The following is a 16048-nucleotide window of genomic DNA, read 5'->3' as shown; positions in this document are numbered from 1 at the left end:
TTATACTTTTGGAGCCCGAAGCTGCAATGGTGTCCTTGGTTCTTGGGGTGGAAAAGGATTGTTTTGTCTAACTAAAATGTGAAGAGAACTTGCTAACTCTTAATATGAAGTTCAGTGTTATATACCAATGCAGCACAGAATCTGGAAAATATGAAAGCTAAAACTTAAGGCATCAGACAGAGTTTATTAAAGAAGCCTGGTCACTGAGGTGCCGAGAAGTCTCCCTTGCTCTCTAAATCCATTCTCGGAGAGAGGAGTCCAGGGCTGGCTGGATCTTATCTTAGCCTCAGACTACCAACAGTTTAAGTTTTGCAATTTTGTCCCACATGTTTTAATAATGTTAAATCAGATATATTTATGGAAGATGAGCTATCTATAAAGACAAAGGAACAGACAAAAATAACAGATGAAAGATCTTAATCAGAATTACTTACTACAAGGTATTAAATTAAAGCACTACTACTAGTAGATTACAGCAGAACATGAAACAGTGCACTATATCAAGGTACCTATATTAAAGCTAGCAAAAGAAATAGAAACGATTAGCAGTCAAATGTAATTTACCACAGAAATTATGTTAATGTACGTATTCCTTCACTTAACCCCATGGGAATAACCACAAAGCAGCACCCCTACTCATGGGAGAAACTACATACATTTTCATAGAATGTACAGAAGATTTCTGCTTTATAAAATTTGCTGTGGCCCATGAGACCAAAATAACTCTCTACAGGAGAGCTTGTCCTGTTTGAGTTATCTGACCAGTTAAAGAACCAGAGATAAACCGTTGTGGGGGGTAAGATCCTGCTACACCATCCCACAGCCTGAAGTCTTTCAAGATCTGCTCCCATGAGAGTCCTGTCCACAGGCCACAGTTCTTCTAGATAAGGCTGCTCCACAGACCACAGCCTCCTGCTGCAGATTTCCATCTGCTCTGGCGTGGGGTCCTCCATGGGCTGCAGGGAGAACATCTGCACCACCATCCCTCCCACGGGCTGCAGAGAATCTCCATCCCATCACCAGAGGTACCTCCTCCACCTTCTCCTCTGATCCTTGTGTTTGTTTTTAATGTAACCCACTGGTTCTGGTTTTCTTCATCCCACACTTCCTGTGCAGTGTTTTGCCTTTTCTTAAATATGTTTTCATGAAGGCTTGACCAGCGTCACTGAGAGGTTCAGGCTTGGAACCATTTTCTTCAGCCCTCTGGATGTGGCTTTGTAAAACATGGGAACAGCACTTGGGATCTTCTTGTAACCTCCCCACTGTTACAAAAACCTTGTCATATAGCAGGGGCTACAAGGGAGTATAAAGCAGATTTAGGTGAATAAAAAATTCAGAGGGAAAGAACCAGTTCAGGCTGGTTTAATACAGTATAAAACAAATTTGATTTATTTCAAATTCAAGAGGTAAACAATGTTTTGGCTTCAATAAAGGGCAGATGCAACTTTGAATAATCTTAAAATAAGATCTGATGCTGTAATATTTGGGAAGAAATGCTCAAAAAAATACAACTGCCTAAAGTCCTTGGTAGGTCTACTTCATGTCTTTGGCAAGTTGAACAGATGGAGCTAGTTATGGTCATTTCCATTATGTTATTTTCTGGAGATTTGAAGTGTGATATTTCACATTCTCTCTGGGCCTCTTTGAATCCCCAGGGCACTTTCCCAAAGGATTCTTCCTGGGAGGTCCCTACGCTGACAAAAATCTGCATTTATGGAGTTCATGGTTGCAATTTTGCTCTCTGTTCTCCACGACCACTGCACACCACAGACAGAAGAGTTACCTCAGCTTTCTCCAAAATCCCAGTAAGGTCCCAGGTCTGCAAGTGTGCACAAACTTAATGACAATTGTAATAATTAGGGCCTGCAGCTGTTAGTGGGGCTGTGTTTTCATTGAGATGCTGACAATCAATTGTCGATTGCAATCTCCTGTCCAGCTTTTGAACAGGCCAAAACGGTAAATTCTATGAAGAGTGGGTTCTGGAGATAACCTGTCATATTTCCAAATCACCTACAAATTCAGAAAATCTTTTTCACACAGCAGAAGTTGTGTATTGTGGTATATTAGCGATCCTTGAGTCAGGGAGTTCAGATTTTCAAGGAGCACCTCCAAGTTTTAAGTTTGTTATCAGGGTTAGTGTCAATATTTGAACCAAAGGACTACACACTGCATTGTGCAGGTGCCAGGTTCAAGTATTTAAAATATCAAAGCCCCAAATGCTTTCTTTGTGGTCTTTAAATTCAGCTTCTTACCCGGGAGCCATAAATGAACCCCTGTGGTTTGGCACTTAACTCTTGCTCTGTTTACTTCAGAGGTTTTAACTCTTTGCCCTCCAGGCAAGACACACAGCTTCTCAGCTGTGTTGGTATTGAAATTTGTGCTCCCATATCTATTCCAAATGTCATTGTTGATGGGGACTGACACGAATAAAAATATATGACATTATAATCTATTTACTGATAAGCTTCCATTCAAATGACTGGCCCATTTGCCATCCAGATGTTATTCAGGTTTTGATCTTGAATTTGGAGAGAGAAAGTTATTATCCTCTCTTGGAGCTGGTCACGGTCTCTGAATGTTTAGAGTATTTTCCTTCTGATTGCTATTGCTGTGACCCTGAACCATATTAATTAGACTCTGGATTACCCCAGCAGACTGCCTCTGAATTGTAGCTCTTGGAATGCCTAATGCTAATGCTTGAGTATATAACTCTCTCCACCTCTGAGTTCTGTTTGAACATTCACTGGGTTCTGGTTCCCAGGAACTTATTTGCCTAAGACTGCAGCCTGTATTTTTGGTTTCACCATATCGATCACTCAGTCTCATCTCTTGCCCATGGTTCATGGTGTTGTGCCTTAATGCTGCCCAGCCAGGGACATTTCTGTGCATCAAGGTGCCTTCCTGATCCTTAGCAACCTCCCTTAAGGTCAACAGGGGGTTAAAATCTGTGTCTCTGTTAATGTTATCTCTTTTTATGGAGAGGTAAGATTTGAGTATGGCATGTCATAACATGTCACAGTTTACAGTTGTCTAAAGAAGAAGATTCAGGGTTGTGTTCGTGCATGGCCTGGCTGCAGCCAGCTTTTGTAATAGCCCTTGAGAATAGATTCAAGGATCTAATGGGTATTCACAGAGAATCTCCTCTCTCCAACACATGCACTCTTCCACCCCAGTGTGCCACCCCACGTGCTGTGGAGTGGGGATGATCTGGTTGTTGATTCTGGAATCAGAGTTTTAAAAGACACCAGGAGTCCCAAACCCCCCGGTTTCATCATCATTTAGTAAAATCCCATTTCCTCCAGTTAGACATGAAACATTGAAGTGGCTACCTAAAACAGAGGCTACACAAAATTAAGAGGATAAAGTGGGTATTTGCCTTCAATAGGTACAGCTTGTGCAGTCAAAAGCCTCCAAGAGGGGCTATACTCAATATGGACAAAGGTCATGAGTTTTTCTGACAGTTAAAAGTTTGGTCTATTTACATACCAGGGGTTAATCCTTCAATTACAGTTTCAGGTAATAAAGTCATATTCCCTGAGTTTGCCCTCTCTCCCCTGAACTCACTTTTGTTTATACTTTTCAAGGCCTGAGGCAGCAGAGTGTCCTTGAGTCCCAGGCCTAGAAAGGTATTATTTTGTCTGACCAAAATGTGAGTTGAGAGTTATACACACTCGATATGGAGTTTAGAGTCATACACTAAAGAATTGCAGGATTACAAATATAAATATAAAAATATAAAAGCTAAAATCCTAAGGCATCAGACATGCCTGCCAAAACCAAATGTCACCAGGAATGAAAATGCGTATGTCTCCACAGAAGACAACATAATGCTAAAATCATGGAGTTATGGGATCACAGAATGGTTCAGGTTGGAAGGGATGCTTACGGGAGTTGCTGCCTGGTTCCCTGTCCCAGTCATGGTGTCTCCACATGTGGTTTAAGTCTCTGTCTCAACCACTTTATTCTCAGGTGCAGTTTGGATCCCTGGCTCAGTTATGGCATTCCCACAGGTGGTTTGGTCCCTGCCTTAACCACAGTCCTCAGGCTGAAATGAGTCAGCTCGACCAGCACAGGTCAAGCCCCAACACAGTGCCAAAAGCTGCTGGTTTTCAGCAGGGTAAGCAAGGCACCCTTCTGTCAGCTGGGACACCAACTTACCAGGATTTTTAGCCTGCTGAAGTGTAAAATCCAAGGTGATAACTACTCTGGGCGCTTGCCCAAACCCTTTCACACGCCCTGTCACTCAGGCACAAGCATCCTCAGGGCATATTTCACTGTTGTCTCACCCAAAAGTTGTCTCCTCTCACACCGGGCTGACACTGGATTCCACAAACCTGCCAATAAGCCAACAGTGTTAATTAGCACAGCTATTAATTAAGCAGCTCAGGTGAAGGTAAACAAGGGCTTGGGAAGTGTGCAAAACAAAAGAACTCATTTCACTCATGGATGGGGATAGGGATGTGTGTTCCCTGTTCCTCTCTCTCCGTTGCTCCCCCAGCACAGCAAGGGCATTGCAAAGCACCCAGCCCTTGACCCTATCAAAGTGTTCCCAAGCTCATTTGAGATGTCAGAGCACCTATCACAGCTAAGGTTTACATCATAACAATCTAAATAAACATCCGAGCTGTGCATCAAGCAGCTGATCCACAGCCTTGTCAGGACAGCGTGGAGAGGCATTTCAGGTATCTCTGCAGGTGTCTCTGGTGGTGATCTGGTGTAGGAGGTGATGAATCATCCATGGGAAGTGCCACTCTCTTTGCATCGATGAAGGAAAGGACTGAGGTGAATGCCTTTGATATACCACACAGCTTTACCACACCAGTGAGGACATCTGAAAGGAATCAAACCTCCTTTTCATGTTATAAATGAGCAGAAACAGTGCTCCAAGATAGAGCTTGTCCGAACTAATTGAGAGTTTTCTGATATTTATTTGGAGTTAAAATTCTAAATAGCAAAGAATTTATCTCCTTGACCTCCAGAGCAGGTGTCTTCACCTGAGATATTTGTCACAGACCATCAGTGTGGAGAAATAGGCAATTTCAGACCCAGATTTATCTCCTCCAATAGTTACTGTACCGGTCAGGTAAACCACATTTTACAAGAATCAATTTTTCTCCCAGTGGTGTTCAAGAGAGTTTAAAGACTTAAAAAAAAAAAAAAAAAAAAAAAAATTTCAAAATAGACATCCAAGTTTTATTGAGAAGACTTCCACCCAAAAAGACACTGTCTACACTGTCTAGAGACAAAACAGGAAATGTTGGATATGAGAAAATCACTTTTTGCAATTCCTGTGTCAACTCCAAAGGCTCAGCGGGGTTAGAAGGAGGCTGGTTTATTTTGGTGTTTTGTGTGACGGATGCAGCTAATTAGAGCAACCAGTCCAGCTTCTCTCCTGCTCACAAAACCCCTCTCCCTGCCACCTCTGAGCTGATTAAAATCCTCCTCTTTACCATCTCCTGTGCTAGTAAAAAACAAACAAACCAACAAAACTGGAAAAGCTCCCTAATTAACCACATGGGAAGGATTTGCCTTCCAGTTCTTAATGAGTGGTGAGAAACATTCCACACTTCATTAGGGGCAGGGCCATGTGATGCCTTCAGGGGGATCACACATGCTTTAAAACCATTGCAGGCAACCCAAGCAGCAGGAGCTGAGTCTGATGCTACTGTACAAAAACTGTTCCTCTGGGAACTCTAGATGGATCCACTTGTGCTAAGGATCCATCTTTCTGTATAACATCTCCTCAAGAGTACAGTGAACAGCACAGATTCAATAACAACATAACACCTAAGAGAAGGATGAATAAAGAGGTAGGTAAAGGATGCTGTTGATTTCTTATGAGATTTAGAGATGGTTTGCATGATTTTGTCAAATGTTTCCCATCCTTGCTCAGTGCCCCACATTCATCACAGACATTTCTCTGGCAATCAAAACCAAATCTCCACCTGCAACACAAAGCCTGCAATCAGGACTCACCAATAGGATGAGTCCTTTTCTACTCAGTCTCTTCCATAAGGGCCCTTATACCCTTACTTCATTGCAGAGCTCTGTAGTCACTCTAGAAACACTTTGGACTTTATCCCTGGAGCCCATATCAAACAGCAGCAAATGGTTTGCTCCAAAGGCAGGGCAAGCTCAGCAGCCTTCTCCTGCAACAAGAAACCTCTCAAGACATCAGGTCAGGTTGGGAGACTGGTGCTTAAGATTCCCAAGACAGGGAGTCTCCTGAAGATGTCACAAGTATTTTCTCCTTTAAGGAGGAAAAATTATTTGAGCACAGGCCCCTCAGGCAAATTCCCCAATGTGTCTTTTTGTCCTCACCAGTTTGCAGATGACAGCACCTGTTCTGAAGTTCAAGTCCACAGGGGAGCAGAAGCCTTTTTTTTCTATTGCCAAAACCCACCAGCTTCCAGCCTTCCTCCCCCTGACCTGGCTGGCCACGGTGCCCATCTGCCCTGCCTTCCTTGCTCTGTGCAGCTGAAGCTCTTGACTCCATGAGACAGGCACCCACCAGACAGCACTGGAAGCAGATCCGCTCAGGGTTTCCGTGCACAAGCTGGACAGGATTTCTTGGCACTTCTCCCTTGGCATAAAGCTAATGCTCTTTTAAGCTTTTTAACGTGGAGGATGCAAGAGGCAGCCCAGCCTGCAGGGCCAGGCTGTGCTGAGGAACACCAGCTGTGGGGATGACCATCACATCCTGTTGTGATGAGTGCCAGAAATGTACAGACTCGTTTGTGCTCATCTGCACAGCACTACATGCAAATTTGTCCATGCCATGCATTCAAAAGGATTTATCATCCACCTAAGTGCATCCAGCAAAAAAAAAAAAATGGCCTTATGTGACTACTGAGGGTTCAATGAGCACAACCCTGGGCTGGAGCACGCCAAGGCACCTCAAGGCCCAAAACTTGGATTGACTGAGGATCCCCAGTCATGGCCTAAAGAGTGGAAGAAGCCAAGCAGCCTGGGAAATCTCTTCCCAAGTTGGGGAACAAAGGTTGGTGAAATATTGAAGCTCAGCAGTGCAGTTCAGCTGCCTGGATGAGAAAGACCAGTAGCAATCAGAAGGTGCTGGGAGGGAGAGAGGGAAAAGGATGGTGTGTCCCCACAAGTGGGATCCATTTGGTGTCCAGACAAGGATTGCAGGGCTGACAGGAGCTTGGCCTTTTGTCAGTGGGTTTGAAAACACCATCCCAGGACACCGGTCCTGGTCTGTAGAGGACTTCTCCAGCAATAGGTGTGAGTGTTCTGCCCAAAATTACATGCTCCTGTCCCAGAAACTTTAGCAAATCTCATTCTAACCTCAAAACAAACATCCATAAGGGAAATATCATAGTGTAAACAAGGAAGTGAAAGGCACCAGGAACCTGAAACACGGTCTGTATCATCTGGGATGTCCCACATTTCAGAAGAGCTTGTCAAAAACTCTTCAGTCTGCTTGGGCAACCTGTGAGCCTGGGGCAGTGCAGGACCAATATAAAAGCCAATGAAAGTTCTTGGTCTCTCATCCACTTCACTCTCCTTTTTCTCCTTAAGAACTAGGTGAGTGTGCAGACCCTTTTCCTTCTGCTACTCCTAGAGAATGAAGCCATTACTCAGTGGACAGGTGTTGTTGTTTAACCTCAGCCAGCAACTGAGCATGACAGAGCTGCTCATTCACACTGCCCCAGCAGGATGGGAGAGAAATTCAGAACAGCAGAGGTGAGGAAATCTGTGAGTTGAGGTAAAAACAGTTTAACAGGTACAAGAAAAAAATCCAGCACACAAGAAAAGCAGACCAAGGAATTAATTCACCATTTCCCAAGGCAGGTGGGTGTTAAGCCAACCCCAAGAAAGTAGGGTTCCGTTAACATGTGGAACACTGATTTGGGAAGACAAACACCTTAACTCCAAACATCCCCCTCATCCTTCTTCTTCCACATATTTATATGCAGAGCATGACACCATATGGTCTGGAATCTCTCTTTGGTCAGTTGGGGTCAGTTGTCCCAGCCGTGTCCCCTCCCAACTCCTTGTGCACCCCCAGCAGGTGGGGGGACGTGAGGAGTGGAGAAAGCTTTGACTGTGTAAACACCAGTCAACAATAACAAAAACAGCCCTGTGTTTTTAAAGTTGTTTCCACCGCAAATCAAAGCATGATGAAGATGGTATGGAATATTAGAGAATATATTGGTTTTGGCTTGGATAGAGTAAAATTTCTTTAGGGTGGCTGATATGGGGCTGAGTTTTGCATTTGTTCTGAAAACTCTGTTGATAATACACCTGTGATCCGGTAGCACAAGAAGCTAAAACTTTGTATGATGTTTAGCAATATGGTGAATGGACTCATGTCCTTGGAGCCAGCTGCTGCCTGATATGACAAAAACCTGTCCTCTCCTCTACTGGTACCAGACCACAGTGTAAAAGTTAGAGTTCCAACAGGTGTGAGTGGTCTGGAAGGTGATTCTGTCCCTCCATGACTCAGCCTTTTCTCTAGGTCATGGTGTCTGGAAAAATGTGAGAAACAGTAAAAGTGCAAGGAAAGGCTCCAGGAAGCAAGCCTAGATGTCTGATGCAAGTTCTCATAGAAGAATTTTCCCTGTTCCTTGCTTATCAGCAAGAACTCAAGGGCTGGGGACAGCAAAATGGTGAGGGCAAGAGCTCTCAGCTCTCAGCTCAGTGTGGTTCCACAGTGCAGTAGTGAACTTCACTTCACATAAGGTTGTCCTACCGGACAACTGTATGTGACCCCACTCCCAGATTCCTGATTTTTGTTTCATAAAATTCCTAGGAAATTGTCTGTTGTGTCACCCCTGGTTCTAGGATCTATGGAGCAGCTAAGAAAGTTACATCCCTCCTCAAATTTCCTGTTATCTGGGGTCCAAATATCCACAAACCAAAGGTGGAATGAAGGAAAGAGGGGTCTTTGGCAGTTTTGACTCACAAGAAGAAATCAGTAGCCACAGCTGTATGTACCAGACAAAAAGAGAGTAGGGCTGCCTGTTGACGGGCACAACTGCACCTTCAAAATACAAAATCCATGTTTAGAGGGCAGAAAATTCAAACAGCAGTAGAGAACTTCCTCAGAGACACAAGTGAGAAACCATGGCCTGGATGAATTAGAAGGTGAGGAAAAGCAATAGTGTGCAATGACTTCAGCCCCATGCCGTGTCCTGGGCAGTGCTTGCTGCTGCTCTTACATCTCTGCCAGAAGGGGCCAGATACAACCAGGCTGAGTTGGGATTCCATTCTATTCAGGGATACCTGAGATAGGAATCAAGTGCCAACTCTGGCAACAGAGCAGAGGGGGCAGGTGGGGCCCTCTCAGGAGCTGGCAAACTCATACCCCAGTAGAGAATCCCTGTATCCCTTCAGCCTCAGGGCCAGTCTTGGATTAATTCCCTGATGCATCTTTTTGCCCTCACTGGAACAAGGGGAGAGCACGTCTTCTAAAGGAGCAGTCCTGCGGGTGAGCTGTACCTGTCCTCACACACAGGAATCCTTGGCTGTCCAGTCAAGGATTGCAGGGCTGGATGGAGCTTGGCTTTGTGTGCTGTCGGCTTGCTTGGAAACACCCCACGGAGTGTGCCAGGCCAGTGACTCCAGCCTGCAAGGGAGCCCTGCAGAACTTCTAATGCAGTTTATGGTAGCAATGACATACTCCTGCAATGGAAATTCTCGGAATTCTCATCAGCCCTCAGAGTAAATATCCATGGGGGAATGAATGTAAACACAGGAATCAAAAGTTAACAATGCAGGAATCTGAAACACAGAGCATATCATTAGCTGGGATGTTTTGCAACTCATTTCAGGAAATTATTGCTTCCACAAGAGAAAATCTCAAGGCCTGGAGCAGTGCAGGACCAGACCAATTATTAACTCTCCCATCTATTTGTTAGAGGTTAGGATTTTTTTTTTTTTTTTTCTTTTTCTCTAGGGAATTATCTCCCATCTGCTGCCTAAGAGATAATAACAACCAGTACTTAAGAGACAAAAAGAGTGGCCAAGGTGGGGGGAAGGATGCAGCTGCGCTCTCATAGCTGAGAAACTTCCTCTTGGAAGGGCAGAAAGACCACGAGGTTTTGGCTGGGGAATGAGGGAATGGCTTTGGTTCCTGTCTCTCTCACCCTCAGGATTGGAGGACTGGAGTGGAACGGTTGAGTTGCTGCTACCGAGGGAAGAATAAAAAGTCCTTTCCCCACTTCTTGTGCAGCCATAGCCTTGTGCCCCACTAACTGATGGGGTAATGTGAGAAGAAGAAGAAGCCTTGATGTTGTGCAAGCACCACCGAGCAAAGAGCCCTGCTTCCCCCTCAGCAGCTGCAGGCTTGTGTGGCAAAGGAGACTCACAGAAACTTCTTGGAAAGGCAAGGCTGGAGTATCCCACGAGAGGACATGATGAGGTTGTTTGTGTTAGTAGGAGACTGTCAGAGAGAGTCCATGGAGTGGAGGAGGCCCAACAAGTGCCCCAAGGACTCCTAAGAGCAGTATTCAGAGGAAGAGAGGCAAGAGCAGCAGAGCTGACCATCAACCTGCAAAGGCAAGGGCCAGTGTCAATCAGAGATTTTGGAGGGTGGGAGGAAGGGGACGTAGCACATCAACACGTTCAGTAACCCTTTGGCATCTGAGCAAGCATTCCAGGGCTTGGAGCAACAGGGCCCTTCCTGCCCACAGGGCTGCAAACAAGCCCACGGGGGTGCCCCAAGCCAATGTCCCCAGACTGCAGGCAATGCCTGTGGCACTCAAGACTCATCTTGTGCTGGCACCAATGAGCTCCTGTCCCAGAAGTCCATGGGCTTCCATGCCCAGGTCTAAAATGGAGCCTTCAGGGAGAAATATGTGTGGCCAAAGAAGGCAATGAAAATGTGGCCACGCAGGAAAACAAAGCACAGCCCATATCCTTAATTGGAGTGTTTTGCACTTGAAATGAGCTTCTCAGAAAATTATTGTTTCCAGAGAGACTTCCTCTGGACCTGGGGCAGTTCAGGACCAGTACAAAAGGCATCTCAGCTTCTCATTCTCTCATCCACTTCACTGTCCTTCTTCTCCAGTGGAAGCAAGTGAGTTGGAAGCCCTGTCCTATACTGGGCTGCCTGTTTGGGGAGGGGAGGTGGAGAGAGGGTTTGGTGTGGAGGGGGCTGTGTCTGGGCTGGGGGAACTCCTGTTTTCTTGACTAAGAAAGAGTTTTTGTGGACCTGTCTGTCCTTGTTCATTGGTGGGGATCAGGCAAAGAGTTGTGTGGTCCTCCCTGCACTGGCTGCATATCCCAGGCCAGCCTGTGTCTTGGCTCCCTTGTGATGGGTGGAGAGGTGGCTCCTTAACTATTTCCATGTTGTCCCTTTCTTCTCTTCCAGGTGCACCTGTGACTCAGAGCCATGTCCAGCTGCCAGCCCTGCACGCCCTGCTACCAACCCTGCACCCCCTGCTACCAGCCCTGCAACCCTTGCTACCAGCCCTGCAACCCCTGCTACCAGCCCTGCAACCCTTGCTACCAGCCCTGCAACCCTTGCTACCAGCCCTGCACCCCCTGCTACCAGCCCTGTGACCCTTGCTGCCAGCCCTGCGGCCCCACCCCACTGGCCAACAGCTGCAATGAGTGCTGTGTCAGGCAGTGCCAGGATTCCCACATCATCATCGAACCCTCGCCCGTGGTGGTGACCCTGCCCGGCCCCATCCTCAGCTCCTCCCCACAGAACACCGCCGTGGGATCCTCCACCTCTGCTGCCGTTGGCAACATCCTCAGCTGTGGCGGAGTGCCCATCAGCTCTGGAGGCTTTGACATCTCCTGCATCACCAACCGCCACTGCAACAGGACCTGCTAAAGCTGCTGCTGACAACCGCACAAAAGGACACCCTGGAACCCAGAAGGTGGAAATGGACTGAGCATGGAAATCCTGACCATTGTTTTCAGAGATACTGAGCATTCATGACTCCAGCTGCACTGGAGGAAGGGTACCTGGGCTCTCTGAAGCCATGGTCTTTGTCTAACTTCCCTCTTTCTCCTGCTCTTCTTTCTCTCTCTCTTCTTTGTTGTTATGTCCTCCCCGGGGCTGTGACCGCTGGCTAAGCCCCATCCAAGGTGTGAACTGCAGCCTGGCCAAGGTGCAGGGTCTCCTATATCCCCCTGGTGCTTCCTGCACTACGGTGCCCACTCAGAGGTCCTCCTTTCTCTCTTCCAACTCATTAAAGTTTTGCTGCATTCCAGTCTGTGCTTCTGTTTGGTCCTTCTCTCTCCCCAGGCTGTCCCCAGCTGCCAGAGAGTAAGGTATTGCTCTGGGGGACGTGACAGGCACAGATCAGAGCCCTGGGTCTTCCTGGAGGGAGGGAAGGATGCAACACAGGCTCCTGTCTAGTGGTTGTTCCTAGTAGCTGAGGAAGATATTCCTGTCTCCTGCAGAGCCAGGAGCCATGAGGCCCTGGCTTACTGCACCCCAAAAACCAATTCCTTCATCAGCCTTTTAGAATAACCTGCAGATGATGGAGAGCCTAACCAGTCTTCTCCTAAGGTATCCATCCCCCCGGCTTCATGGTGGGTGGTTGCTGGGAGGAAAGAGTTAAAATCGAAAACTGGCAAGGAGAAAGAAAGTAAGCTGGGTTTAGAGTTCTTTTCCCTCAAAGGCCAAACTTGCACCTGAGAGATGCTAAAAATACTCAGTGTGGAAATTTCACTCACTTTTGTTTATTCTGGATTGTTTTCAGCCTGCTGAAAGAAACTGAATTCTCTCAGAAAAGATACCAGGATATTGTTAAAAACTTCAAAGTATTTTTCCCATAGGCTTGGGCCTCCTTGTAGCAGGGTGTACTGGTTTCAGGTTCACCAATTTCTGTTTCCTGAATTTTGTGTAGTAGTTTGAGTGTCCATTAGAATTATTTATTCATTTTCTGCTGTGAGGTAGGATTAGGAGAAAAGCAAAGCAGGCTCAAGTTTATCAAATCAGTTAGTCAGAGTGACTTGTTTTCATTTTCAGCACAGAAACACTTGGGTTTGATGCTTTTCCTGCCAGTAAAGGCCTTAGCCTGGCCAGAACTAAGACCTAGACTGGGAGGACTTGATGGTACACTTCTCCTGCCAGTCAAAGCCACCGCTTGGCCAGAGCTGCGACTTAGACTGGGTGGGCTTCCCTCTCATATCTTTAAAAGAAATCTTTTAGCAATAACTCACAAAACCACTGGCTTTGTCATGCATCCCAAACTAAATAATCAATGATATGATAAAGAACTTACAAATAACTATAACTATGTACATACATATACAACTCCTTTAAAAGCACTATTCACTTTTTATTACAAACTAATTTAAAAGCATCAAAGGAAACGTCGCCTTGTTTTCTATATAAATCAAATTATGCTTTAAGGAAATGAGCATTTTAGGAGCTATGTATAAAAGAAACCAAAAGCATTATTGAAATGAAATGTAAAATGTTATTGCTAACCCTGTTGTCTAAAATACGTTTGAAATAAAACTAACAAGATGTCAAAGAGAACACCACAGAGTAGTGAAAGGCGTATGTGCTTTTTCCCTATAACCCTGGGATTTCACTTCTTGAAAGTTGCTAAGTTTCCATACTGACAGGGGAGATTAAATTTATAATAAGGGGCAGTATCTGTGTAACACAGGATAACTGTTTATAGTTATAAACAGTTTCTATAACTGTGAAATATTATTAATAGGGTTGGAATAGAGGTATCATCTTCATTTCTTAGCAAGAAAATATCTTTTAACACTGTAAGGTGAGGAAGTCTAGGTGAATATTACCATGAATATTGTGTGACTATATTGCATGTACCAGTATGGGACTATCATGTGTATGCTTTCTTTAGGAAAGGCATAAAGACATGACCTGCAGGCTGCAAGGCAAACTATTTTTGTTAATTAGCAGTTTTTGTTATTACCTTCTCATATATAGTTTTTAACCTTTCTGTAATCTCAAATTACTTTAGTTCTGTAATTAACATCTGGATACTTAATTGCAAAAAACTTAAAAGCTATGGTTATATTTTGGGTTGAAAATATGAAAACATGCAATTACTGTTTCAGGGATAATAGTGACAGACCCGTTATATTTAGAAATCTGCTATTGACTTTAACAGGAGTTGACATGAGTGAAATATGAAAGGTGGTTGTTAGTAATTTTTAGCATGAAAATGCTTGGTTGAAATCCTATAGCTGAAATTGTAGGATTTTTGGAAGAGGAAAATAAATATCTTGGTACTTCTTTTTTCTTTGAAGGGTGAAAATAGCCTGTAAATTATCATGAGTTTTATACAGAAGAAATTATGAAATTAAACCAAAATCCTTAAATATCACACAGCACTATATTGTAACTTCAATGCACACCTGAAAAGAAAAGAGTTTAGTGTTGTTAACATTAAACTGTTGAGAGTAGTTAAAAACAAATATTAGAATGGATATCTGTTTCTATTGTAACTATTTGCCGCATCCGATTATTGAAATCTAACCACTATTGTGGTTAGTATTTTCTGGGATTTTTTTTTCTGTATGCTGATTACTTGCATCACCACGAGCGAATGGATTGTGGTAGGTGTGGCAGGCTGTGGTGGCCGTGATGGGAGCCGCCGTGGCCATCCTGCCTATGCTCTGCTCCCCAGTCCCGGTCTGGGGGGCGGCACTGCTTGGGGCCCCCCCTAGGATGGTGCACTCTGGCAGCTGTTGGAGGATCCCCTGGTCCCACGGGTTGGGTGTTACATCGTGCGAGCGGTCACAGGGTCCTACAGAGCGACTTCGCGCCCCTGAGCCTGGGAGCGCGGAGTTGTAATGGCGCAACTGTAATGGCGGTGACAGAGCGGCAAAGGTTCGGGTTCTCGTTTGGATATCCGAAGGCTGTTTAGTCAGGGAACACAAACAGGGAATAGCAAAGGGGTCCAGGGACATCAGTGATGCCAACAGCCTCGACTAAAATCCAGGGACGAGAACAGGGTGGGGCCAAGGGCCCTGGTTATAAACGAGACAAATTGGGAAGATCTGAGGGTCAAGGTCCAGTAGGGATAGGGAAAAATGGTGTGAAGGGGTGGCTTGGAACCAGCGGGAACCAACAGGGTAACAGGGGTGGAGTACTGCAGCAAAATAGAGCCAATGGGGCTTACAAGAAGGAAGAACATTCTAGGAGGGGTGCATATATGGTGAACAGGTGCTGAACAGGGTGACATAAACCTAACAAACCAATTGAACAACAAAACCTGACAGATATTAACGTGGCTGCAAAGGCCCATGGGAGGAAGGTTTTCCTCACCCTAATCTAGAGGGGTGTTTCAGCTCAATTGCATCTGTCCCTCCAGGGTCGATAATTATCCTGGTGGCAGGCCCCTGGGCCTCCACATTAAACCATGGAAATTTGTTTGCCTCGGCATGTGCTTTGTTCTTCTGAGTCACCCTAGCAGTGGGGGCCACATGGTGTTTTGCCTTTTCTGCTTTTGTAGCTGAACCACTTTTCTCTTTATTGTTGAGTTGTTTGTGAGTTTCACCTGAGTAAAATTGTGAATCGAACATTTTTAACCTCTCGCAGTATTCTTTCTGTTTTCCCCTCCATTTTGTGGGAGAGAAGGGTGTCAAACAATCTTAACTTTTCCCCACTGAGTTTTTTAAGCCATTACACATTGGAAAGACCAGTGTCAGTGGGCACAAGAGACAAGTCATGCTGGAGGAAAGAGGCACTTTTGCTCTTATCAGATACACAACTTTGGTGCTGTGTTCTGATACCAGCACAGGGGGCCAACAGACATCTGCCCTCGTATCCCACAGCAGCTGGTTCCAAGCAGAACAGTTGTAGTGGTTTTAATTTAATAAAACCGGGCAGAAACACCAATTAATGTAGGGGTTTTAGTATTAATTTTCTTTTTGTGGGAGGGAGAGATTAGGAGAAAAAAAAAACAAAGCAGGCTTAAGCTTAAAAATGAACAAAAATAGTTTTATTAACATATATTAAAAGGATGAGAGGGAAAAAAAAAAGTTGAGAAAAAGAAAACTTAAACAAAATCAGAATGATACTTTTAAAAACACACTTCTTTCCTCTTACAAACTATTAACTTTCTTATTGAACAACATAGAG

The 16048-nt window shown here is 45.0% G+C and overlaps 1 protein-coding gene across 1 annotated transcript; it reads left to right on the top strand.

Annotated features, from left to right (window-relative positions):
* Positions 1-11356: 11356 nt before the first annotated feature.
* Positions 11357-11803, top strand: LOC120763600 (feather keratin Cos1-1/Cos1-3/Cos2-1-like). The gene has a single exon (XM_040087058.1). The coding sequence runs from the start codon at positions 11357-11359 to the stop codon at positions 11801-11803; it is 447 nt and encodes a 148-aa protein (XP_039942992.1).
* The last annotated feature ends 4245 nt before the right edge of the window (positions 11804-16048 follow it).

The sequence above is a fragment of the Hirundo rustica genome, chromosome 27, assembly GCF_015227805.2.
Source record: "Hirundo rustica isolate bHirRus1 chromosome 27, bHirRus1.pri.v3, whole genome shotgun sequence".
NCBI classification, from domain to species: Eukaryota; Metazoa; Chordata; class Aves; order Passeriformes; family Hirundinidae; genus Hirundo; species Hirundo rustica.
Note: the sequence above shows the minus strand (reverse complement) of the source record. Positions and strands in the feature narration are given on the sequence as shown.

Bases quoted from the DNA above. Each gene is read 5' to 3' on its own strand.
- LOC120763600 (XM_040087058.1), top strand. From the start codon at position 11,357: ATGTCCAGCTGCCAGCCCTGCACGCCCTGCTACCAACCCTGCACCCCC.